A 24,337-nucleotide genomic window follows, 5' to 3' on the forward strand; every position below is an offset into this window, starting at 1 on the left:
ACACATACTATACAACTACACAGACAATAAATACACATACTATACAACTACACAGACAATAAATACACATACTATACAACTACACAGACAATAAATACACATACTATACAACTACACAGACAATAAATACACATACTATACAACTACACAGACAATAAATACACATACTATACAACTACACAGACACAGAGTCTGTGTAGTTGTATAGTATGTGTGTAGTGTAGTAAAGGATTATCTTTATTTTATCTTATTTTAATGCAGCCTATTATGCCCCTAATGTCGCTAAATTGCCTCATACCAAAATGTATATCTATTGTATGTGCTATATTGAAATGAACAATCTCCACTTAATTTAGCATCTGCATGACAGCAAAAAACACAAATAATTAATTGTTTATATAATTGTAAATAAATTCAGGCAATAAGGGGTTAAGGCAGACACACGCAGGAAGCAACGTAGGCAAATTATAAATCTTTAATCTTTTGCAAAACATTTATTAAACAGTCTGGTTGGTATCCAGCACACTTCTAGTCATCCATCTCCAAAGCCAATGTTGTTTTAAATGCTTTAGAAACAGGTGGTCTTAAAAATCCTTATAATAATAATAACTTTATTTTTATAGCACCTTTTAAAAACAAGGTTTACAAAGTGCTTCGACAGACAAGGCAGCAAAACAATAGAAGAAACATTAGAACAATCATTAGGATAAAACTAAACTAAGAAACAAAATGAAATAACGAATCAAATAAACTAACAAAATAAATGAAATCAAGTGAAATATGTAAACATAAAATAGTAAACGAATATAAGATAAAATACTAAGACCAAATTAAAACGAAACATTTAAACGACGACATCACATAAAAGCCATTCTGTAAAAATGTGTTTTAAGAAGTGATTTAAAAGAGATATGTATGTAACTTCTTTATTTACAGGGCTTGTACAAAGGCATTAAAATAGACCATGAATATGATATATTAGTTAACAGATAATTATAATCCCTCCTCGTCATTGTTGGGTTTATTTAATGGGCATATCTATGGGCTACACTCGTTGTCTTTTTGATTCTTCACAGATCTTTTGTTTTTTCACATGTTCGGACTATAAACAAAGCTTCCCATTTCCTGTCCAACGAGGTCGTCGTGTTATTGCTTGTTTATGGACATGAGACGGGATTGGTCCATTCGGTGTAACCGTTGGACTGTACCATGTCAGTCCAGACCCTTACTGTGCTTCCATGTGAGGGTGTGAAAGGTTACAGGGGGGGGGTTTCTGCCTAGAATAGAAACATGTGAGTGGGAAGTACTGGCAACAAGACATATGAGTATATGGGGGGTGTACTGGTTGTAGACATATACGGTCTGTGGTTGAACATAGGAGAACAGCTGAACTAACCTGGGTGGGGAGGCCTCTCTCCATAGTGTGGGATTGAACGAAATTGTAAATATATATATAACTCGCCAATAAACTTTTAATGGAGATGTTTTATTAGTTCAGACCAACCTCTGTGTTCTCTTTCTGTGGAAAAAAATACAATATATTTGATAAGACATGTGCTTGATGTGATGTGTGGCTTTAGAAGTTGTATACATATTGGCCCTGGAGATTTAAAATGAAACAAATTAGAATAATTCAATGATGGAAAAATTATTCAGGATATAAAGCTTTATCTGCACAAATGTACGTGTTTGTGATAACCTGTTGTGCTAACTATTGTTCATTAACTGTTAACAAATACTGTACATTTAGATTTTTGCAATTTAAATAAAGATGTAAATAAAAGACGGAATTAACAAACATGTATTAATAAACTGTTTCAAATCAGAAAGCAGAACAGAAAGACAACCATCTTTACAATGTACTGTTTCTCAAAACAACAAGATTAAAAGCTTTTGGCAAAATAGTTAAGGCATACTCAACAACAAAATAAAACAAGTTACAACACAGTGTATGTTTTAATTATATTTTCAAAGAAAATAGTTTAAATTTTCAATGTTCGCTTATCCTCAATCAAGAGGTTTGTAGGTAAGCAATATGTATGTATTTCTTAATCCATTTGTCATTATTAAAACTAAAGAGTCACTGATCCTTTCTCATTTAACTGACAGTACATCCTTTGATCAATTATTTTCAACATCAATATTTCATCTTCTAAATAACAGTTACAATGAGAATCAAGTATCTCCAAGAACAACGGTCGAATTTACAAATTGGTAAATGATTTATGGTTTCATTGGAGTTATAATCCGGACTAAGCATCAGATGAAGCCACTGCGGTGTCAGTCACATGTGGAGATGGATTATATAGATTGTTGTCGAAGGAAAAGTCTGATGCAGTTCCCCTTTGTGTGCCCTGGAAGGAAACAAATACTTTTTTTATTATCTGTGCTCTGTGAATGCTTGACAAGATTTATGTTAATAAATCCTGCTTACTTACATCTTTTCTGTAGTCAAAGAGGTGAAACCCAGAGTTCTCGGCAATTGCGTCATCATTCATAATTGTCGGTTGATTCCTGAGACACACATAAGCAGAAATGTCAGCCGACAACATAAAGCAGCATTTTTCTGTGTTCTTATACACATTATGTTAATTTGTATGTATTTATGAATGACATGCACATTGTACTACGCATCCTGTTCAGCATGAAGAGGAAGATGGCGATGACGACTCCAGTCAGCAGAGTCAGACCAACAGCCAGACCTGCAGACAACGTGCCTGCAGAAACAGAGAAACAGTTGAAAATAAACAGCCCTTATTTTTGAGAATTTGCATACGGAAATTTGCTTAGGCGAGTGATATATGTTTTTCTTGTCAACATTTCAAAGACCAAAATGAGCAATTCATTCATCCTAATATCACGTGTTGACTGTGTCGTCAAAGCCTGATAAAGATTTTTATTCTGTGCAACAGTGCTCCATTATGGTCCAAATAATGTGAAAAATATGTAAATGAGCTTCATTGTTGCACTTTGTGTGTCAATCCGAAAAATACACTGTCCTGTTGTCGTAGATAAAAGGCTAATCCGCAGCTGAAAATAGTCCCTAACAAACATTTACTCCTCTTTTGCGTTTGCTAAAAACTACAGTGATCAGGAAATTACTGAACCTTTTTTTAATACAACTCTTCATTTGTGATGGAGAGACAGACGAAGGAATTGTTGACAGTAAGAAAAAATGTAATAACACCAAGCTTATCCAATAATGCAGACAAAATACTTTATCGATAATGCTGCTAAAATGGGCAAACATTGTGATAAAGTGTCTCGTTAAACCCATATCAGTGCAAAATACTTCCTTCGAGTGGTTGTTTACACTAATATCTAGACGAGGGTTAATGATTTCTGGAAAATGTGTATTTTGTCAGATAAACTGCAATTCAATTTATAAGAGAAACAAATGCAGCAGAACATGGATCTGTCTTTCTCACAACTAAGGAATAACCGTCTGCTCAGGTGAAGTAGTTGAAGAGGGTCTCAAGTTACCATTATTATCCTCAGGCGGGTCAATGGGGGGCTCTGAGTAGCAGCCTCCAGGGAGGATGGTGATGTCATCAAGAGCAACATCCCCACCTGAACTGATACCCCGCTGATACACAAACACAAACTGCCACAAAAAAGAGTTCAAATTGAAAACAGCAATCAGTACATTCAGAATACACATGAGTAAAATACTGCTGTTATTGTTTAATGTGTGATAATACAAGTTATCACTATAAAAGTGACTTACACTAAATTGACTTAATGTTGCTGTTCTATTTAAGTTGTATTTTATCAGAAAGATCCAGGACATTACAGTTGATTTGAGTTTGATTACTTTATATTCAGTTAGCTTGTTTACTCCAGTGGTCTACATAGTCACAAGATTAGAAGTAGAATAATTTCACCTCTTTCAGCCTCTTATTTCAAATAAATCCCTGTGAGAAGTTTAGGGTGAAAATGTCAACAACTCATAACTCATAGATATCTGAGCTTTGATAAGAGGCCCAACTGCTTTATTGTAAACAAAACAAGCAGTACATGTTGGGAACCGCTGGTTTATTATTTAACTATTTGTTGTCTTTTAAATGTAAAATCATCATATGAAAAGTGACTAAAGCTAGGCTGAGTGTCGTTTAGTAAAAAGTACAATTCTTCCCTCTCAAATGTTGTATAAAGTAGAAAAACATGGAAATACTCAAGTAAAGTGCCACAATTAAAGTACAATACTTGTTTAAATGTGATGAATTACTTTTCACCACTGGCAAATATGGAAAGGTCAAACTAAAAAATAGAAAGTTTTTTGATCCTAACACTATCCTTATTCTTTCTGATGAAACAATCAGAAGCTCGTTATTACCCAGAATGCTTCACTATGTTTAACGGTCACAGTGGCCTCCTGCCACTTGTCTCCCTGGTTTCCTGACTCAATCCACTTCAGAATCCCTTCTTCGTTGCCACCAGTTTGTCCTTTTCTATGAGTCAGGACAGCACAAGTTTAAATTGTTATCAGTGTACAGATCACGTTTAATGTTGCAACTCATTAGACATTAATAGCTTATTTACCTGTCCTTCATATAAACTCTGAGAGTCCCAACGTTGCTGCCATACATGTGGTACCAGAATGTCAGACAGTGACCTCTGGTGGTCGGCTGGAACACGTCACCGATCAGGATGGACATGTATCCCCACTCGCCCACTGAGCTGTCCACATATAGATAGAAACCTGGTGGAGACGTGGCACGATCAATCAGATAATAACGACAGAAAGAACTCTTGTATTCATTTTATATATACAAGAGTTGATATATATCATGATATTTTATATCATGATATATATCAACATCACAAAGCTACTGTCTTTTACATTTAGGACGTTTTGTCGACTATAAACATAGTCCTGTCATAAGATACAGATCTGGTGAGGCTGTTGCTTTCACATCCGTCTCATCTTTTAAAAGCAAACTGAATAACGTGTCTACTTTCGCAGGCTAATGATAATATACTTAGATTAGTTATGTCTGTGTCTCTGGTTTATGTCTGTGGTCTGCATGTGGAGTTTTTTTACTGCATGCATTTGAAGTATTACATGAACAGAACTTAATGTAGGTATCTTCTCATTCAGAAATGGAGGAGTTAAGCTGCAATAATGAATGATCCCATATTAAGAATGGCTCAAATGAATATGTGTAATGTAAAAAGGTTGGCATGTAGTGATAACTTTGCGTTTGGCAAGAACTCCAAAAGATGCTTATTTTGCTCCTCGAGTGGCCAAAATTCTAAAGTTCAGTTTCAACAACCTACAAAAAAAGTTGTATTTTCCTCTAAAGTCTTGATTTGCCATTTCCTGTGAGCAAAGAAGTGTCCAGTTCATAACCCCTACTTAACCCCTGTTATACAGATCTTTACTTTAATAAGGCTGCTGGAGAACTCTTCATTACGTTTCTACTTAAGCTTTAGGAAAATGCAGACGTGATGTACAATCAGTGGCATGAAGTTTCTGTAAATTTCCATAATTTAGATTAAATCACACTCACATCCACTTGGTTCAAATCGCAGATTAACGTGTAAATATTGTTACCTTGTGTTGAGTTGGTGGTGTGGTCAACGCTGGGCCCGGTGTTGGGGTTTTGGGAGGCTCCTCTGCCGCGGAGCCAGTCGCCCTGGTCGACTCCTCTTCCCAGGTTGCTCCAGCTACACAAGTTACTCTCAAAGTCACAATGTCCAGGAAGAGGACATCGAGTGTCCGTCAGCTGTACATCATCAAAAGCCATGTCACCCTCCTCGGTGGGGCCAGCCTTCACACCCTCCACCACGATCTGAAACACAAAGCGTGTAACGATGTAAACTGCTTACTTCAGACATTAATATATCGTTTAAAATCAGTGTTATAAAGGTCAGATCTCTTTCCAGTTTCATGTGCAGAGTTTTAGAGATATCAATATACCTTCTACTCATTTTACTCAAGAAATATCCCCAAAGAAAACTGTCCACTGTCTGTGGATTATTCTGATTAAGTGAGAATTATTCATTAATTTGTACTTTTGGTGACCTCACCCTTTAAAAGAGATTTACACTTTAAAGGTTTCCAATTTTGTTCTTAAAAAACATGGAATGAATGCTCCATGATATTTAGATTTACCTCCATGTACAGTGGTGGAAGAAGTACACAGATCCTTTACTTTAATACAAATACCAGTACAACTGCGTAACAAGTAAAAGTCCTGCATTCAAAATATTACTTTATTATCAGAAAATTCCGATTATCATCCGGAAAAAAGTAAAATTGTAGTTTTCCTATGAAATAAAGTGGAGTTAAATCAAAAAGTGGCATTAAATGGAAATTCTCAAGTTAAATACAAAAGTCTCAAAATTGTACTCCAGTACAGGTACAGTACTTGAATGAATGTACTTATATACTTTCCACCATTGTCCATGTATGTCTCTTTTCCCCAAAATGTATTACTACCTGACCAGAACGCTGTGACTCACCCTGAAAGGCTGAACCCGGGGCAGAAGGGACGCCTGAGCGAACCTCCAGAGCAGATCCTGGTCTCCTGTCTGAGAGAAGATCAGAGCTTGCTTCCCTCCTTCGCTCTGCTGGTAAACGTTGAGCCGCCCCGGTCCTTTGCCATACATGTGGTACCACAGCTGCACACAAGCTCCTTTACCTGAAGGGCCAGAGGAAGGAAAACCAGATCAGACGACTGACAGATCACAGTTTGGAACACAAAACCTCAGACTGCTCAGATATCTGCATTTTATTGTAGAGTTAGTAGTATTTAGATTAGATGTTGCTTTATACTTTAAAGATACTTCTAAAACATGAAGATGAACAGTACGTGCAATTTGAGCTGAAATTATAAGATAATAAAGCAATTAATTAATCAATTTTTAAACCATTTTAAAGTCATTATTCATGATTCTAGATTCTCAAAAAGGGAGAAATTGCTGCTTTTCCTGGTTTAAACAGACGACACACACAACAGACATTTCTCACTGTTTCCCTGAAGTTGTACCAAACAAACAATCAATCGATTGTAGGAGAAAATAATCAGCATGTTCATCCATAATTAAATTATCTTTAGTTGCAGCCTTTTATAAAAAAGTTGAAAATGCTGCTTTGTCATTAATGCATGAGTTATAATAGTCTAATGATATGAGAGCCACAGCCAGTTTTTAGCATGAAGTACTTGAGATTTTTACAGTAAGGTATTTGTACTTTTACTTAATATCACAACATCTCCTCCAATACCACTGAAGAAAAGTACCAGCAAATAATCAACATCATTATAATTAATGAAGACACTATCAATTGAATACTAAAAGGCCCTTTTATTGGGCAGAAAAAGGAAATCCTAGGGTCCAATCACACTGTATTCAAATTATTTAAATCCTGTATGTTCTCTATCAAGACATTCAACTAAATGCTTGGTCTTTTCTGGAAGTGACTCAGTGTGCACAGTCTACAGAAATTGGGAGATTTAGTTGTTGTACTTTATTGCTAAGTGTAGGAAAACAAGAGAGGAATCAAACTATGGCAGCATAATGTTGATGTAGGCTTGTAAATTGCAAAGGAAACACACACACACACACACACACACACACACACACACACACACACACACACACACACACACACACACACACACACACACACACACACACACACACACACACACACACACACACACTGTCTCACCTGCAGGGTACAGTGGTGAAGACATTCTAGCCGTCTGTCCCGCTGTGTCGTCAGCAGAGGAGGACAGGTAGTAGTAATGGCCTGTGGGTGAGTTGGTGGTGTGGTCGCTGTCCGGCCCAGTGTTGGGTTTGTGGGCGGAGCCAGACTGTCTGACCCAGTCAAAGTCATCGTCGGTCTGTTGCTGCCAGTGACAGCTATCCTCCTCGAAGTCACACATATCTGCAGGGCAATGTTTTGGAAAGCGTTGTAAAAAAGAATACATACATTTTGCAAAGAATAAAAATGGTAACCCACGTTTTATTACTAAAACACCGTGAATGGAAGATAGAAACCTCCTGTTAAGTCTTTGTTTAACATCCCACTTAGACTGACAGTGCTTCAATAACTCTTCTCACATTTGTGACTTTATTTTCCTGTTTTCCTTGTGGACCCTGAAAGTCATTGATGCATAATTATTTGTGATTTAAAAGGTGACTTTGACTGATCATTTCTAACCCTGTTGTCCTGTTTGAGTGGTTGACAGCAAGAAAAACATACAATATATCCAGATTTATCCTTTAAATGTAGGTGTATCGCCAAAGATTTGATCACGTAAATGTGCTGACAATAACTACATAAATGAAAGATAATGAGGGAGACAGGCAACATTTTCTCCTTCCAACATCTATTTCTTTTCAGTGTGAAAGCCTATTAGAGCCAGTAAAAGAGGAAGATGTGGTTGAGTGAATGTGATTCTCTGGGGAGACACAGTGTTTCTTGAAAATGTGCCATGACTCCTTCTTTTTCTGGATCTTCTACTCAATCTCCTACAAACTGAATCACTTTAAAATGAACAACACGCTTGAGAATTACAGTCTACACTGAACCAAAATGTCACATGTTGTTAGTTTTTCTGGGATTTTTCTTCAGTTTCTATTACCAGAGGCAGGACATGGTCCACTGATGAGGGCGATGTCATCGATGGCTATGTCTCCTGCTTCCCCCCCCACTGTAGCCTCCAGAATCACTTGGTGGACTTTCTGCAGGGTCACGTGGCTCTGCACCAGCAGCCACTCATCCCCTTGGTTTCCTGATTTCTGCCACACCTACAGGAAGGACAGGAGGCTGAATCACTCGTCACAATGAGGATGTGAGGAGGTTTTTTTGCAACATCGTGGTATGCGCTGAAACTGTGCAGCTTGCACGTATTTTACAATGGATTGATGTTGTTTTGCAATCAGCATTTCACAACTACGTGAAAAGTATAATAACAGAGAGTAAACCTAGTGGGAGCAGTCAGAAATATTACTCAATCGACCTCACAGCCGTTTTTCTAACATTGTAGTAAAGGGAAGTGATAGGCCTTCTTGGACCTCCGTTATCTCTATGCTTTTTGAAACATACAATAAACTGAGAAAACGTATCTATGGATCTTTTTACCAATGTTTTCGTCAAGGGATTAGCTGTTTGTAGAAGCATCCTCAAGGAGCCAGCAGTAGCTCCGAACATATGGTACCAAAATGTGAAACAGTATCCTTCTTCACCAGCAGGCGGCAGCATCAAAGACTTCAGCTGTGCCATATCTCCCTTCACACTCGGTCGGGAACTCTTGATGTAAATGTATTTACCTGTGAAACAACAGGAATCATTCATTCCAAACCTTTCTGACTTTTGACACCTTAACACAAAGAAATCAGTACTTGTTACTCCTCGTCACAGTTTGCATAAATCTATGAGCTTAGAGGAATTCATTTAAAGAGTGATTTTCATTTGAAAATCAAAAGAGGCACAAAAGAAAGATTCAGAAAGGACAAGGACAAAAAAATAGTAAAAGTCATGACGTAAACTTCCTCTTGCATATAAAAAGATGGATTCATGAGAAATAAAATGCATCACTGCTACTCCTGTTGCAGCTCATACTTTTTCTGAGATTTCAGTATGTATCTCTTCTTGTGACTTCTCCAGTAAAGGTCAGTTGAAGCAACAATAACTGTAAAAGTTACGAAAGCTGTCTTCCAAGAAAAAATCCCATCACAGGCAATCATGTTTAATGTTTCTGTATTAAAAAAATTAATTAGCGCACAACACTACAATAAATTATTTGAATAATGTTTTAGGACACTACTTGTCGAAAGGTAGATTGGAATAAAAGTGACCTTTGCCGGTAGTGTGGTCTCCTGCAGGCCCGGTGTTGGGGGTTTCAGTGGGGCCAGACCTCCTGATCCAGTCCAGCTGGTCTTCAGCCCCCTGGACCCAAACACACAGACCATCTTCAAAAGAGCAGCCACAGGCAGGAAGAGCTGAGGAGGGAAACGTAGTTTAAAGAGCAGCCAGCTTTTCCAAGTTATGACTAATTCATTTACATGTAATGTTGATGGATACTTTACTTACCTGGTGGTTGGTAGGATTGTTCACAGTTTATAAAAGAGATGTCATCCACGGCAACAATGTGATCTCCAGCAGTCGTGTCTGTCTGAGTCCCTTTATTCATGGCGCTGAACCAAACCTGACAATAGAAATGATTACATTCGTGTGTTTAAACGATTAGTGACCTCAACAACGAACGAAACATTGCATTTCATTAAACTTATTACACTTCAACCCCCTCGCACATGGACAGATTTACACACTATCCTTACTATCATTCACACCCTACACTACTGATAATCACATCCTATACCCTAAATATGTTATGTCATTTGTTCAATTTACTTATTTTTCATTAATAAATTACTTTGTTTAACCTTTGAAAATGAGGGGTCTCCCTCGTTGCCATGGCCTTGCGAGCCAGGCTGTAAAAGTAATAATACGAGTAATATAGTAAAAAATACTGTACATTTGGATATACAGTATTTCGAAACATATTTAGCAATTTAAAACATACCAATAAGAATTGAATAACAGGACTGCACATAATAGGGGATTTATCACATTCAGATATACTGCATATGATAAAGTATACCACACAGCAATATTTTTACACTATACAAAGGCAGCATTATTTGACATGTTCTGCAATAGAAAAAATATTGTTTTGTGTTCCATAACACATCGTACATATACATACTTTCAAATGTATGTTTATGTATTAGATCTCTAGTCATCGTGCATATACAGGTGATATCTCAGTGAGGTGTTGGACCACCAAAAGCCGAACCAACCATGACAGTCCAGCATCTCCATAGGTATTGAATTGGATTGAGACGTGGTGATTGTGAAAATCATATCTTAATTAAATCCTTGTGTACTTTATGCAAGCTTCTACATTCATAATGCTCCTGTACTTATTTAAGAGTTTGTTTTCTTTGATATTTCACTCGTCCGTTTGGATTTAAAAGGATTTCAAACATAGCTGTTCAACTGTTCAGCGGATACTCAACCCCACACCTTATACGGCTGCTGGTGAAGGCCTACAGGCAGATGCTCTGCGGGCCAATCCGAGACAGTGTTGTGACTGCGTGACCACAGGATTGCTTCACTCCCCTCAGCTTGCTGCATAAGCACTCTGAGTGACCCAGAACTCTCCACACTGATGTGGAAGTGAAACCTGCGTTTAGGAAAAAAGGAAGGAAGAAGAGGAGAGCGTTTGATTGGGAAGAGAACTGCGTGGTAGAAAGGCGAGGGCGGCGGGGAGCGTTGAGCAACTCATACTTTAAATATTCAACTCTGGATCAAAACACATATTTCACAGACATTAGGGGTGATAATGGGAGAAAATAAGCTTACAGAATCTGGCAGAAGGGGGATGAAGGGGGGAGAGGGGGACTCTGGAGTCGGGCTTCAGTCTGCGTGGACCCTTGACTGAAATTCACTCTCATGTAGTAGCCTGAGAACGAAGGAAAACATTCTGAATCAAAAGAGTTGACTCTTAAACATTTAGGTAGGGGAGTGTAGTTTATTTCAGGATCAGCTCATCTGACATGTCATCCTTTCAAATCAGTAAACTCTTCTTTAAGTCAATAAGCCCTTAAAGTCACCTGTCTCTGTAGTGTGATCAGTCGGCGGCTGGGTGTTGTTACTGGCTTTCTGTCGCTGCCACCTCCTCTGTCCATCACTGGTGTCCATCCATTGGCACTGGTCACTCTCAAATGTGCACCCACCTGAAAGTTTGAGAAAAGGGGTGAGAAAGACTACTGGAGAAAAAAGGGAGGTGAATCTGGTCATCAATCACATGATGGTAACAAATCTGCTTTTGTGAAATTTCATGCAAGAGAGAAAAAGACAACTCTGTTGCTCATATGATATAAAGTATGAACCTTAAATAAAACTTGGTCTTGTGGTTGAGCACTCTCTGTGAGTAAACCAGTTCATTCCTTTTTTCTTAAAGGGTAATCATTCCTCTTATCTTAAAAAAAAACAGCAATATCTGGCCGTACACGACTGTCATCACAACTTGCATATACCTTATACACACTAAAGTATATTTAGCAAAACTGCAACATACAACTAACCAGGTAATCTGATATTTGAACATATAGAAGGTCAAAAAGTGCAATGAAATAAAATAAAATATAAATTTATATTAATATTAATGCTAATAATGTTCTCACTACGCATTTTATCTGGCAGGAAAATTTCAGTGATCACATGAGTTATTTTCTGCACATTCATTTTGACCCACATGATCAATTATCTCGTTCTCCCCACTTTGGATCTAGTAGCCTGGTAATGAATCAACCAAAATAAGTAATTGTTATTTTTATGACATTGTACTGTTCTGCGGACAGAATTTTGAAATCATATGTCAGTTGGTGAAACACGCAGCTCACCACAACCATCTTCGTCCTCCCCCTGTGGGCAGTCTGGATGATAATCACACCGTAGAGTTGCAGGAATACACACTTTTGTAGATGACCGCCAACAGAAAAACTCATTTTCCTGCAACACAGATAAACCAGAACAGCTGATTATACAGGTTCACAAACTTGTTTTATGGATTAATTTATGTTTCACAGAATTTACTTTTTGCAGGCATGAGCTTATTTTGCCAAGTAGTTTACCTGACAGGGGAGAGTTGGTGCAGTTGAGGCTGGAGAGGTGGGTGTGTTAGAGGGTGTAGGTGGGGCAGAGGTGGAGGATGGGGCAGGCAGTTTGTTGTTTTCAGGGTCAAATAGACACTCCTGTGAGAAAGAGATGTCGTCCAGTGCAACCAGCCCTCTGAAACCATAATCCCGCTCATATCTGAAGACAATCTGAGAAGGAGAAAATCTTTAAAAACTACTTTCTGACTTTATTGCTGCTTTTAACTTCTGTTTTTAAAACACAATAAACAGAGTCTCAAAGTCAAGGCCAAGTTTGGAAAAACTGATGTTTCCAGTTGTTCAGTTGTGTGCCAAAAGCTAAAACTACTTTCTATAACTATCAATGCTATTGATATGGATATATTCAAACCCACAATCATTATTTTGTTTAGCAAAATAACAAGCAACAAGTTTACTTGTTAACACATCAATCAGACAAGACCAAGATTCGCATTCATTTGGAGTCGTGTTTCTGGCTGCCTAATGAACCAGAGTCTAATTTTCTCCTTGTAGCTTGGTTTTGGTCTCCATTAACTCCTGAGGGAAGTATCAGTCCCTTTATGTTCACCAGCTAGTCGCTAACTGTAATCGTCTTCTGTTTGGTGCTTAGCAGGTAGGGCACTGTGGGTTTTTAGAGCTGTTTTTGCTGAAAACATCTGCCTGCTGCAGCTGTAAACAACACTGATGAGAGCGGTAAGACTGAACCATAACAGTAAAGTTATGGGCTGTTAAACCAAATAAATTATGATTCTCTGTGGGTTTGTCACCATGAGCAACACCTTTCACATTACATGCCATCATTTGACCCACTGCTCACGTTAGAATATTTATCAGAGCAGCTTTAAAACTACAATTATTTGTATGGCCACAGCTGTCGTCATACAAATCATATGATATGATATGTTGACTGTTGTTAAGGACACAAGACATATAGATGCGTCACATCAGGCTAAAGAAACTTATGAAGGGCCATTTATTTTTACCGCAATATATCTGGATTCATGATATTTTCAAAAATGTATTATTGATATCATGTTAATAATAACAGATGATAATATCGAGTTAACAAATCGGATAACATTGTCATAAATGAGGCCCTGGTTGACTGAAGCTCTCAGCTGTCTGCGTCCTCACTGACCTTGCTATTGACTGAGGAGGAGAACGTGACCTCTGCCCTCTGCCAGCTGTAGCTGTGTGAGTTCTCCCTGAGCCACAACAGAGCGTCGTCACTACCAGACTGCAGCGTCCTGGACCAGGCTGTCAGTCCAGATGAAGCCTTTTCCAGGCTGAAGTGGAAGAATCTCACCTACGTGGATACAATGAGAGTCGTCGCAGTAAAGTTATGCTTAGAAAAGAAGGTCATGATGTGCTTTAAAAACAAGAATTAACAACTTGCTTTTATCTAAGTACACTGAACCGTCTTATGAACTGTGATTGACCTGCAATGTACTGAAGAACAGAGATAAGCAAGGTATAGATAATAAGAGCAAGAGCAATAAGCAAGGTGTTACTGTAATATATACTCAGAAGGAATCAGAGGTTTTTATACAGATTAAACTCTGTACTTTGTGTTTAGTTCTAATTAGCAAAGTTTAGCACGCTGACAGGCTATACTAAGATGGTGAACATGGTAAACATGACCTGCTAATTAGTATGTTAACATTTTTAGATGGGCTTGTTACTACATTACTTATTTAATTTCATTTATTTATACTCACAGTGCAGTTTGAGCTGGGTAGTAAAGTTCTGGAGAGAGTCTCTGATGTCTGGAGGTTCTCAGTCAGATGAGTCCCAGGGACGACGTAGTAACCTGGAACCGTTATGGAGCAGTTTTATCCAAATCTCATTTTAGTCTACCTCACTTAAAAAATTCAAATAAAGGCTTAGGTCCTGTCTGATGAACCAAACTACTCATACGGATCATATCTGACTATAATTGACCCTGAACACAAGTAGGCACACACACACACACACACACACACACACACACACACACACACACACACACACACACACACACACACACACACACACACACACACACACACACACACACTTCACTTCACCCGCCATTTTTCCGCTTGAATTATGTTGCTTACTTTTATTTTTGCTTCTATGTTTGCTTGTTTGTTTACTTTGGTTGATTTTATGTCTTTTTTTATTTGCTTATAATGTTTACTGTGGTGAGATTCCTCCTATAAGCCCTGATGTTTTTTTTTTAAATCTAACCTGCACAACTGGTCTCTTTTCCTTTTATACAAATAATAAATCTCAAATCTCAAACCTGTATAATGAAATTAGACAATACAATGGGAAGCTCAAGTATAGCAATACTGATTACAGAAGAAAACGATTTAAAGGACATTACCCATCTAGCGAGTTATTCAGAGAACCATTAGGATTATCTCAATGCCAAGCCGCTCAGAGAGTTTAATACCTGCATCAGAGTTTGTGGTGTGATCCCTGGAAGGTCCATGTTCAGGCCAGGCTTCCTGTCCTCTGTGACGCGTAAACTGAGCTATAGCTGGGTCCACATTGCTGTCCTCCCAGAAACAAAGGCCTTGTTCAAAGCTGCAGCGCTCAACAACTCCTTGTTGCTCTGGATTGTTTTTATCGTCAGGTAAAAGGGTTAGTTATAAATTATAAACTTCTACTCAATAACAACAACCTGTGAATGTGTAGGGCTGCAACTAACAGTTATAACCCATTAATCTGCTGATTATTTTTACGGTTAATTGATTAATCAATTGGTCGATAGAACATAGGAAAACAGTGAAAAGTGCCAGTTACTCTATGGCAATATGAGGTCTTTAAACATCTTAGTATGTCCGGCCAGCAGACCAAAACCCAAAGATATTCAACTTATTCTAATGACAGACTAAGAAAAGCAGCAACCTGTCATTACTGCATAAAAATTACTTTCCAAAAATGATTTTCTTTCCATCAATTAATTGACTAACTACAATATATCATTCAGGAATTAAACTAAAAATGTATGAAATAATCTTTGAAAACTTTTCATAACTATTGTCTGTTGAGTATTAGAGCCATTAGGGCCAAAAAATAATTAAATACATTTTGTCGGGGGCGATGGGGTAATATTATGAGATTTATGTAATAACCCACTGAAAAAATAAAACATAAAAGAGGTCTAATATGAAGATAAAGTACAATAAATACTGATGTCAGCCTTATGATAATAAAATAACAGTAAGAATGTTAAATAAAACATGTATCTTTCAGGGAAAGTGTTTTGATATAAACATACACATACAAAATATACATTTATCTTAATCAATATCAAAATGTACTTAACATTTAAACCTTTAATGGGAATTATGAAACAATGTTCAGGACAAGGGGAAGCTCACAGGGAGCTCCTGTTTGACTTCATGTATATGAATTTACCGTAGCAGTGCATTCAGTATTTCTGACATATTTAACCAATCAACATGAGTGATATCTCACCACAGTTGCTCTCATCGGACCGGTCCCCACAGTCATCGCTGAAGTCACACACTTGGTTGTGCTCCACGCACACACTGTTGTTGCACGTAAACATATTCTCTGGACACGAGGGTTGGGGCTCTGAGAGGGAAACCAAAACACCATTCAAAGAATCAGCTTGAAAACGGAGTTGCTGACTGTGTGCAGGTGGAGCAGGACGGCTACCAGGCAGGGTGCAGTTGGTGAAACCGATGTCATCAATGGCAACGTGTCCGGGCCTGTTGAAGGTCCTGGAGGCTTCAAAAAGGATGGTGAAGTCCTGAGGGATTCGACCAACCGTTACCTCGCCGTGACGCCACGAATCTCCATGGTTACCAGATAGCCAGAACATTGCAGTGGTCCTGGAGCCCTCATTTAGCAGCACATTCAGCATCTGTATGTCTGTAACAATGTACAGATTCAAGACTGCATGCAGAGTCTGTTGCATGTTTTGTAGTTTTTTTCATCACTACCATGGAGGCAGCCCTCTGTCATATGAGGTGTGCAGCCTTTGACTCCAATACAAATATTCCTTTGAGTGCTATGAAGTGTATCGTATCGTACTCACATAAGAAGAGAACAAGAACATGTGATAATAATGCCTGTACAACACGCACTTGAATATGCAAAACATACCCTCTCCATTCATGTTGTAGTAGAAGTGTAGTGTGCAGGTGGCGCTGGCCTGTTTCATGGTGGGACTCTGCAAAACAGCAGGACTCACTTTATCTCCTCGGTCAGGCTCCACAGCCATGTACCAACCTGGAACAAATGGAAGGTTTTGCATCTTAAACATAATAACCCCCCCCCATTTCAAATGTAATAACATAGGCATTAAATTTTAGGAATCCAAGCCAGAACAAAACAAGGATGTGGATGTAGAAACTGTGGGTATCACCACAGCCAACATTGCTACCATACATTTTTTAAAAGGGGAAACGGTTTCAGCTTGTTCAGCATATTTGCGAATTCAGTTTTTTTTACCGTTAAAAAAAGTTCTCATTGTAATACCCAAAATACATTTTTGTGATGAGAAAGTTTGGATCAAAAATGGTTAAAAGATCTTGCTGCTTCCCCTTTTTTTTTTTTTTTTTTTTAACTATGAAGGGTAATTGTTTATTCTATGATTTAAATCTATAGAGTCTGAGACAGACTGCCCTGTCAGTGTGCTCTGAGTAGCTATAAAACAGTCCAGATGCAGAAAAAGAGGGGTTGGTGTGTTGCCATACCCAGTTCAGTGCCCACTATGTTGTCCACAGAGGGTCCAGTGTTCCCAGTGGCATTCCTTCTTCTCATCCACTGACACTGGCCAGAACTGATGTCCTCCCAGCCACATGTTCCATTTTCAAATGAGCAACCCACAAATTCCAAATTTGTTTCATTTACTTTAAGAAAAAGAAAAGGGGTTTAATTTTTTTTTTTTTTATTCAAACATAAAATTTTTAGCTATAGAAATGAAGACAATATCAGTACCTTGACAAGGGCCTGGTGTGACCATAATGTCATCGATGGCAATGAATCCTCTGTTGTTGGTCTCTGCTTCGATCAGCAGCTGAGCAAGAGGTCGTTGAGGGAATCAGTGAATATTATTGATAAAATATCCATTCTTTCGTTACTTATTATTATAATTTTTTATCACTACGCCTATTTCGGATTACCTGGAAAGGTTTGATCCTCTCTACAGACTGGGAGAACCTGGTCCAGCTGCGTCCACTGCTGTTAGTGTTGAACACCAGATCGTCCTCCAATGGCGCTGAACGCATGTATACCTTCAACGTCCCAGAGTCACTGATAAATAACAGACAAATGTTGTGTTTTTGTGTGATATGTGAAATATGATATTTATCAAGTTAGTTTAACCAAAAGGTGTTTCTTTAGTATCTGTGCAAAGACGTTGCCATTCGTATTATAAAAAGGAAGGTTAATTTATTAACTATTCCTTGTTTCATTTGGGCTAATTTGTCTTTTAATATTCTACATGGATCCTATTTTCAGGTTGTAGATTTGTTGATTTATTTTAGGCCTTTTTTGATACAACTCAACTGTGTTGGGAGTGAACTCTGCCACAGAAAGTTCTTGGTGTTGTTCAAAGGGGATGAGGCAGGTGATTCATGTTTAAGTGACATTTGTGCACACTTTCTGAGGAAGTCAAAGAGGAAACTTAACAGGATGCTGTGCATCCTCTGCATTGTCACATACTGTATGGGGTGAATATGGTGGTGGTTTGTGATTTTCTTTTGCTGACCTGCCATCCATATGGTACCATAAAGTGATACAGGAGGTGGTGTCTCTCAGTTGGATCCATTCTGACAACACCTGCGCTACGCTGCTGCGGTTCTGGTGCAGTGATGAGCTCAACAAGAACCAACCTGAATTTAAAGATGTGAATGAAAATTTGAAAAAGCATAAGAATAGTGAAAAAAACAAGGACTCTTTGATTATGGCATTGTTATTGCTCAGGCATTTAAATGTGAAAACTAAATGCACGTCTCTAATGAAGGTTTTTTTTAAGTAAAAACTATCAGCTGTGATTTCTTCTCAGTGCTGCTTATTTTGGCACTTTGAACAAGTGAAACTCCGAGTGCAGCAGTTGTTAGTTAGAGAAAGATGATGATTTCTAATGATTTTGAAGCCTTCTTAGTTTCCTTTGTACGACACACAAGGAAAGTGTTTTTGTAACACGGGGAGGTAATGTCAGCAACAGGACATAAGTCGGGCATAAAACGAGAAGTTAACAAGTAACAGACTGCTGGTTAAACAGCAGTGGCAGTGGCTCATATTAATCATAGATTGCAACATTGCCAGTTGTCGAGCTGATTCGTCAGCTAACTTGATATTCAATTATTAAAATAGAGTTACCACATATTCACTCGATTAACTCTTGAGATTTGTATTATAAACATTTTTTTTTGTTTGTCTCGAAAGATAATTTCACAGGGGCTCAGAAATATAAACTGGGAATATGCTCCCCTATAACTGAGGTCTCTATCTCACAGCTGCATGTGCATGTTTATCTCATCATATGAGGTATATCAAAGATCGTACCCTCTGGGGTCTGAGTTGTGTGGTCTGTCATTGGACCCTGGAAGCCTCCAGTAGCCAGCACCCAGTCATGTCCATCTTCTTTAGGAATGTTGACCCAAGTACACTGACCGGACTCAAAGTCACAGCTGCCTGGAGGACCGCAGGCCCCATCAGTCACAGAAATATCATCTAATTTCACTGTAGAGTTGGTGCCAGGCACATGGACTGCCTTAAACACAACCTGGTGAGAGACATTATCTGTTTTTAGGAAGCATCTTAACATGAATAACTGAAAAATAAAATACAGTTATGCAGTTTAGTGACTCACTGCGAAAGAGAAAGTTTGATTGGCAGAGAGTTTGAGAAAGGGGGTCATTCAAAAACCGTCTTACGCGGAAGTTTCCAGGGGAGGACACAGTGACCTCTGCCACCTCCCAGTTTGAAGAGGGCGCTCCAGATTGTTGCCAAAGTGCATCACCCACATCCTCGCTCCGCAGCACATACACGCCAAGGATGTTAAAAGACCCTGCAGGTATCCAGTACCTGAACAGGTACAGTAGAAAACACAAACAGTACAATACGCAGCAGACAGCAGTGCATAAATGTGTGTGATGGCAAGACTGGACTCACCAGAAGCGCACACATATCTCAGTTGATGTGAACTCGGGTGTTAGCAGCTCAGCTACTTCATTCTGTGTAGAGTCTGATGTCATCACAGTCATGTAGAAACCTACAGCAAATAGATAATATATAGAGAAATAGAGCCATTGTAAACCAAACATCCAGTTACAGCAAGACTGATGTTTTAGATAATTTAGCTCACTGTAGATTCTGCTTTAGTTGTGATATTTGCACATTTTTCTCCTCACCTCAATAGACAATACCTACAGTAAAGTACTTAGAGGATCACCAATGTCAGTGGGAGTAATCATCTTGCAACCCCTCAGAGTTATATTGTGACCAAACCTCCGATAATGTGGAGCCCTGATTCCCAGGTTTGGAACTTCTGACTTACTATTAATTCACTTTAGATTAAAACCTTCATCCAGTAGTGGTGAGACCATGATTGCTCTGCTTTTTTAATCATGTATTCTCAGCATGGAGTAGGCTTGTACCACAACAGCTTTCTTCTCACCATTTTCAGTTCCATAGGTGTGATCCACCTGATATTTTGTGCCTCTTTTCTGACCCCATTTACCCTTGCGGTTGAGAGCATTCTCAAAGCCACACCAGCTGGAATCGAACCCACACACATCTAAAATGGTGTGAAAAAGGGAAAAATGTTAACAATCTCTATGTTTTACTTCCTGGGAACATCAAGCAAAGGTGGTCTGTGTTTACGTACTCAAATTACTGCACGCCCCCTCCTTCACTCGAATGTCATCAATGGCAATGAATCCTTGACTGTTTGTGTTTCTATGGCCAGTGAACATCACCTGTGGACATACAGCATTCAATACAAAAACAAAAATGTTTGTTTTCTTTATTAAATAAAATGCTGGTTGTGTTTCTGTAAAACTGCTTCTGTTCTCTATACTGTCTTGTTGAAACTGATGGGGATCCGAATAAAATAAATGAATTGCATGTGCAAATTTGAAGGTTTTGTTATGTTCATTTTCCTAACTTTTAAATTTGATATCAGCCTAAAAAATCCAGCATTGGTTGGGCTTTATTTGAAACTATATAATATATGTGGTTGAGTTCACTTTTACCCGTATGATATTGTTCATGTTGACGGTTACTTGTGCATGAATCCATTCTGGATTCTGGGTGCCCCGGCGAGTCCAGACTAACAGCTCAGAGGTTTCCTAGAACAAAGCAAGTCATTACAGCTCAAAAGTAAAGACGCCTGTAACAGAGGGTTTGGAGTAGTACTAACTAGCATACATACCGTCTCAACCAGCAGGTCGAGGCTGGACACTGAAGGCCCGAGCATGTAGTACCAGAATCCAATACAGATATGTGATGTTGGATTGATGACAGGAACAGAAATGGCTGCTCTCTCCCCGTCCTTAGATCCAGATCCGTTCAACAGTAAGAAAAAACCTGGGTAGACAAAGAAAACACAGAGAGGGTTGCCACACTGTGAGGCAGATCACTAAATAGAGTACGGCACTAGATCATTGACAAAGCAGTGCTGCCAATCTGCCCGTTAGTTATTAGATGAACACCTACTGACATCAAGCAATAAAAATGTGGAGTTGGAGTTCAGAGACAACTTCTACAAACACAGTAGCCAGTTTATGGGCAATTATTTTAATAAGAAAGAAATACTGTTATATATTCAGACTTAAATACTACTCAGACTACGAAAGGACACCACGACACTTGTGAAAACAAAATCTTGTCCTGTTGCCTACAGAGTCTGCACATTTTCTCAGAACAAAAGGAAATGTCTTTGAATTGCTTGCAGTGTGACAAACCGTCCAAAATATCAAGATATTCTAATGTTTTATTTATATCATAATTATCAAAACAGAGAAAAGCAAAAAAAAAATCTCACATTCAAGGAGGTGGAATTAGCAAACTTTTTCAATTTTTCTTTGAAAAGTGACTGAAACAGTTAATGATTAATGATTAATGTTCTGGTGATGTTTCTGTATTTATAGTAAATTAGCAATGTAGACTGATACACTGTGTTGACACAAACATATAGTTCAATGGTCACACAGACGTCTGATGTTCTTTACAGCTCCTCCTAGGCTGCATATGTTTGTGACCGTCAGGTTCATTAGAAGGCCTCTATTCTAAGTTTATTTCTAGTAATAATCAAATACTCCAAGTGTTGGTGCTCATGTTATTGCCAGTAGTCAATACCTTGATAGTTTCCAACAGTATGATCATACTGAGGTCCATCCCATGGCTGGTCCACTTGAAGTCCACTACTGAGAGTCCAGTTCAAGTCGTCACTGACCTCCTGGACCCAACTGCATAGACCTGTTTAACAAAATATATAATTTTAAATGTTAAAACACTATTTGTAACAAAGGTAATGGGATATAAATGAAACTTACTTAAAGGCGTGCAAATATCCAGATTGCCTCAAGTAAAACTCAAATATTCGCGAAAAAAAGAGATACAGTTCACATTAACAGATATAGTCTTAAGTCTGAATTGAACCACTGTAGCAAAAAAAAAATCCATTTGTTTATTCCACTACTGAGTCACTCAGGCTGTAATGCTTAAAATATGTTGATCTTGATACTTTATGATACGATGATAAGAGGCGATTCACGGTCTCTCTGTGGTCACCTTGTTCAAAAGTGCAGTCCATGTTCGAGGCAGGAGCAGTAGGCGTCGTGGTAGAAGGGTTTGGAGTGGAGGTCGGGATAATGTCGTCACAAAACCGGCCCCTGATGATGTGGACGTCGTCAAGCGCCAAGGTCCCGTCCTTCATTTCGGGACAACTGGCTTGTAAAATGATCTGTGATGAAATTTGCTGTTCAGAAATTTGGAGACATTTTGTTTTCTCAAGAAACTTTGTCAGGGTTTATCATGAAATTATAATATTTTCGCCTTGCCTGGTGAGGCCCTGATGCATCGTAGTTCACCCTGCGCTGGATCCACTTGTTTTGAATAAATTCATTTGTAGTCCAAACAGTAGTCTCATTCACAAAAACTGTCAGTGTAATGTATGAGGAATCTGGAAACACCAATAGTCATCATCAAAAGACCAGAATTTGTGTTTATTGACACTAATGTTTCATCTTCTAAAAATTAATATATGTAGGACATTCAATCTGCATGCACAGCAGAGCACTATTTAAAAAAAAAAACGTTCACAGTAATAAATCCTCATGCTCTTATTTGCATCATTTTATTGTATTCCCTTTCGCATGCGTATATGTAATATGCTGTGTATAATACACATGCAGATATATCTTACATTTCAATCAAGCTTCACTGGTTCTCACACCCCAGTAAGCATTAAACCCTTAACATACATGTTTCACCCTTTTGCTCCCTTCACTAGCTCTGAGGTTGAGAAAATATTTTTTATTATTTTATTCAGCATTGTCTAAAAGTATCATATGTATAATGTTTACAGTATAGAGTTAAATATACAAATGTAGGACTCTAAACTATTATTATTCTAAACTTATTTATTTAATTATTAGTATACACTGTATTGTGATCATCACGGTTTTCACTTTTAGGGTTTTCAAAAAACATTTGTTGTATTTCTTTTAATCAATTCCATATATCATACTTATTGCTGTTATTTTATCATTATCTCTTTATGTTGATCTTTGGATTCTTGATCATTCTTTTCAAGTCTAATTCACTATAAGTGCATCTGTATGTTTTGTCAGCTCTGTGTTCTTTGGGTGCTGCTACCTTTGCAAAGATAACAATGTAATTAACTGTAAATATAATGCATTTGGAGTTTTGCAAGTCAAAAGATGTCAAGATGCCAAAGTTAAAGCAAAACCTGGCTGAAAAAGTGATCATTTTGGTGTCTGGGTTACATTTGGCTGCAGTTTTAACAGGATTTACAGTGATTTACCAAACACCAAATATAACTTTACAATGTATGTAAAATAGATGTCTATAACATTAACTCACAATACACCACAGTAGAAAAGACTGTACTTACTACCAGGCAGCCACCCTGTGACGTAGTGCCAGATCTCCAAGCAAGCTCGGTCTACTGCCTCCATGGTCTCACTCTCCAGTCGTGCAATTTCTTCTCTACTAGACTTAGAGGCTGTGAAGAATGTAAAGTGGCCTGTGTAGAGAAAAACAACAACATGAAATATCCAGGAGATCCAATTTCCAACAGTGTATCCTGCAAGTTCACAAAGTTAACATAATGTTAGATAGACTTCCAAGCTGGCCAATTAAGTTAAAGTAATTGAAGCTTTTAAACATTTAAGTTTGAAATTGCTTCTTTATGTTAGCATCTCGCTACTACTAAAGACAAAGAGGGAGTTTTATACCAATAAGACTGTAAATTTAGAAGATATACACTTAATTTGTCAAACTCAGAACGCTGAAGCCTCATGTACAGGAGGACTGTATATCTTGTGCTCTCTATTTTGTGGACCGCTAAATGCCACACTCTCTGTGATGCAGGTAGTTAAAAGAATGTGTGTGGCAACTAACCCAAAGCAGAATTTGTGGAGTGGTCCTTTCCTGGAATAAGGTG

The 24,337-nt window shown here is 38.2% G+C and overlaps 1 protein-coding gene and 2 long non-coding RNA genes across 3 annotated transcripts; all 3 read right to left on the reverse strand.

Moving 5' to 3' along the window:
* Positions 1-1,050: 1,050 nt before the first annotated feature.
* On the reverse strand, positions 1,051-19,564 carry si:ch211-106h4.4 (MAM and LDL-receptor class A domain-containing protein 1). The gene is made up of 29 exons (XM_054596773.1): positions 19,517-19,564; positions 19,210-19,429; positions 18,410-18,533; positions 17,823-17,952; positions 17,638-17,716; positions 16,801-16,926; positions 16,351-16,566; positions 16,147-16,266; positions 15,116-15,277; positions 14,397-14,488; positions 13,817-13,984; positions 12,658-12,849; positions 12,427-12,535; positions 11,635-11,757; positions 11,384-11,483; positions 11,045-11,204; positions 10,049-10,163; positions 9,814-9,957; positions 9,098-9,285; positions 8,598-8,763; positions 7,679-7,897; positions 6,469-6,647; positions 5,558-5,795; positions 4,543-4,702; positions 4,337-4,451; positions 3,484-3,586; positions 2,621-2,717; positions 2,439-2,514; positions 1,051-2,354 (listed from the first exon to the last, which is right to left on the reverse strand). The coding sequence occupies exons 1-29, from the start codon at positions 19,562-19,564 to the stop codon at positions 2,253-2,255; spliced, it is 4,071 nt and encodes a 1,356-aa protein (XP_054452748.1). The 3' UTR covers positions 1,051-2,252.
* Positions 19,565-19,676: 112 nt separating this feature from the next.
* Positions 19,677-20,387, reverse strand: LOC129111771 (uncharacterized). The gene is made up of 3 exons (XR_008532345.1): positions 20,324-20,387; positions 19,819-19,918; positions 19,677-19,731 (listed from the first exon to the last, which is right to left on the reverse strand). It is a non-coding gene; the product is annotated as an uncharacterized LOC129111771 (long non-coding RNA).
* A 160-nt stretch (positions 20,388-20,547) lies between these two features.
* LOC129111765 (uncharacterized) lies at positions 20,548-21,164 on the reverse strand. The gene is made up of 3 exons (XR_008532344.1): positions 21,080-21,164; positions 20,901-20,996; positions 20,548-20,624 (listed from the first exon to the last, which is right to left on the reverse strand). It is a non-coding gene; the product is annotated as an uncharacterized LOC129111765 (long non-coding RNA).
* Between the last annotated feature and the right edge of the window lie 3,173 nt (positions 21,165-24,337).

Source organism: Anoplopoma fimbria, chromosome 3 (genome assembly GCF_027596085.1).
Source record: "Anoplopoma fimbria isolate UVic2021 breed Golden Eagle Sablefish chromosome 3, Afim_UVic_2022, whole genome shotgun sequence".
In the NCBI taxonomy this organism is placed as follows: Eukaryota; Metazoa; Chordata; class Actinopteri; order Perciformes; family Anoplopomatidae; genus Anoplopoma; species Anoplopoma fimbria.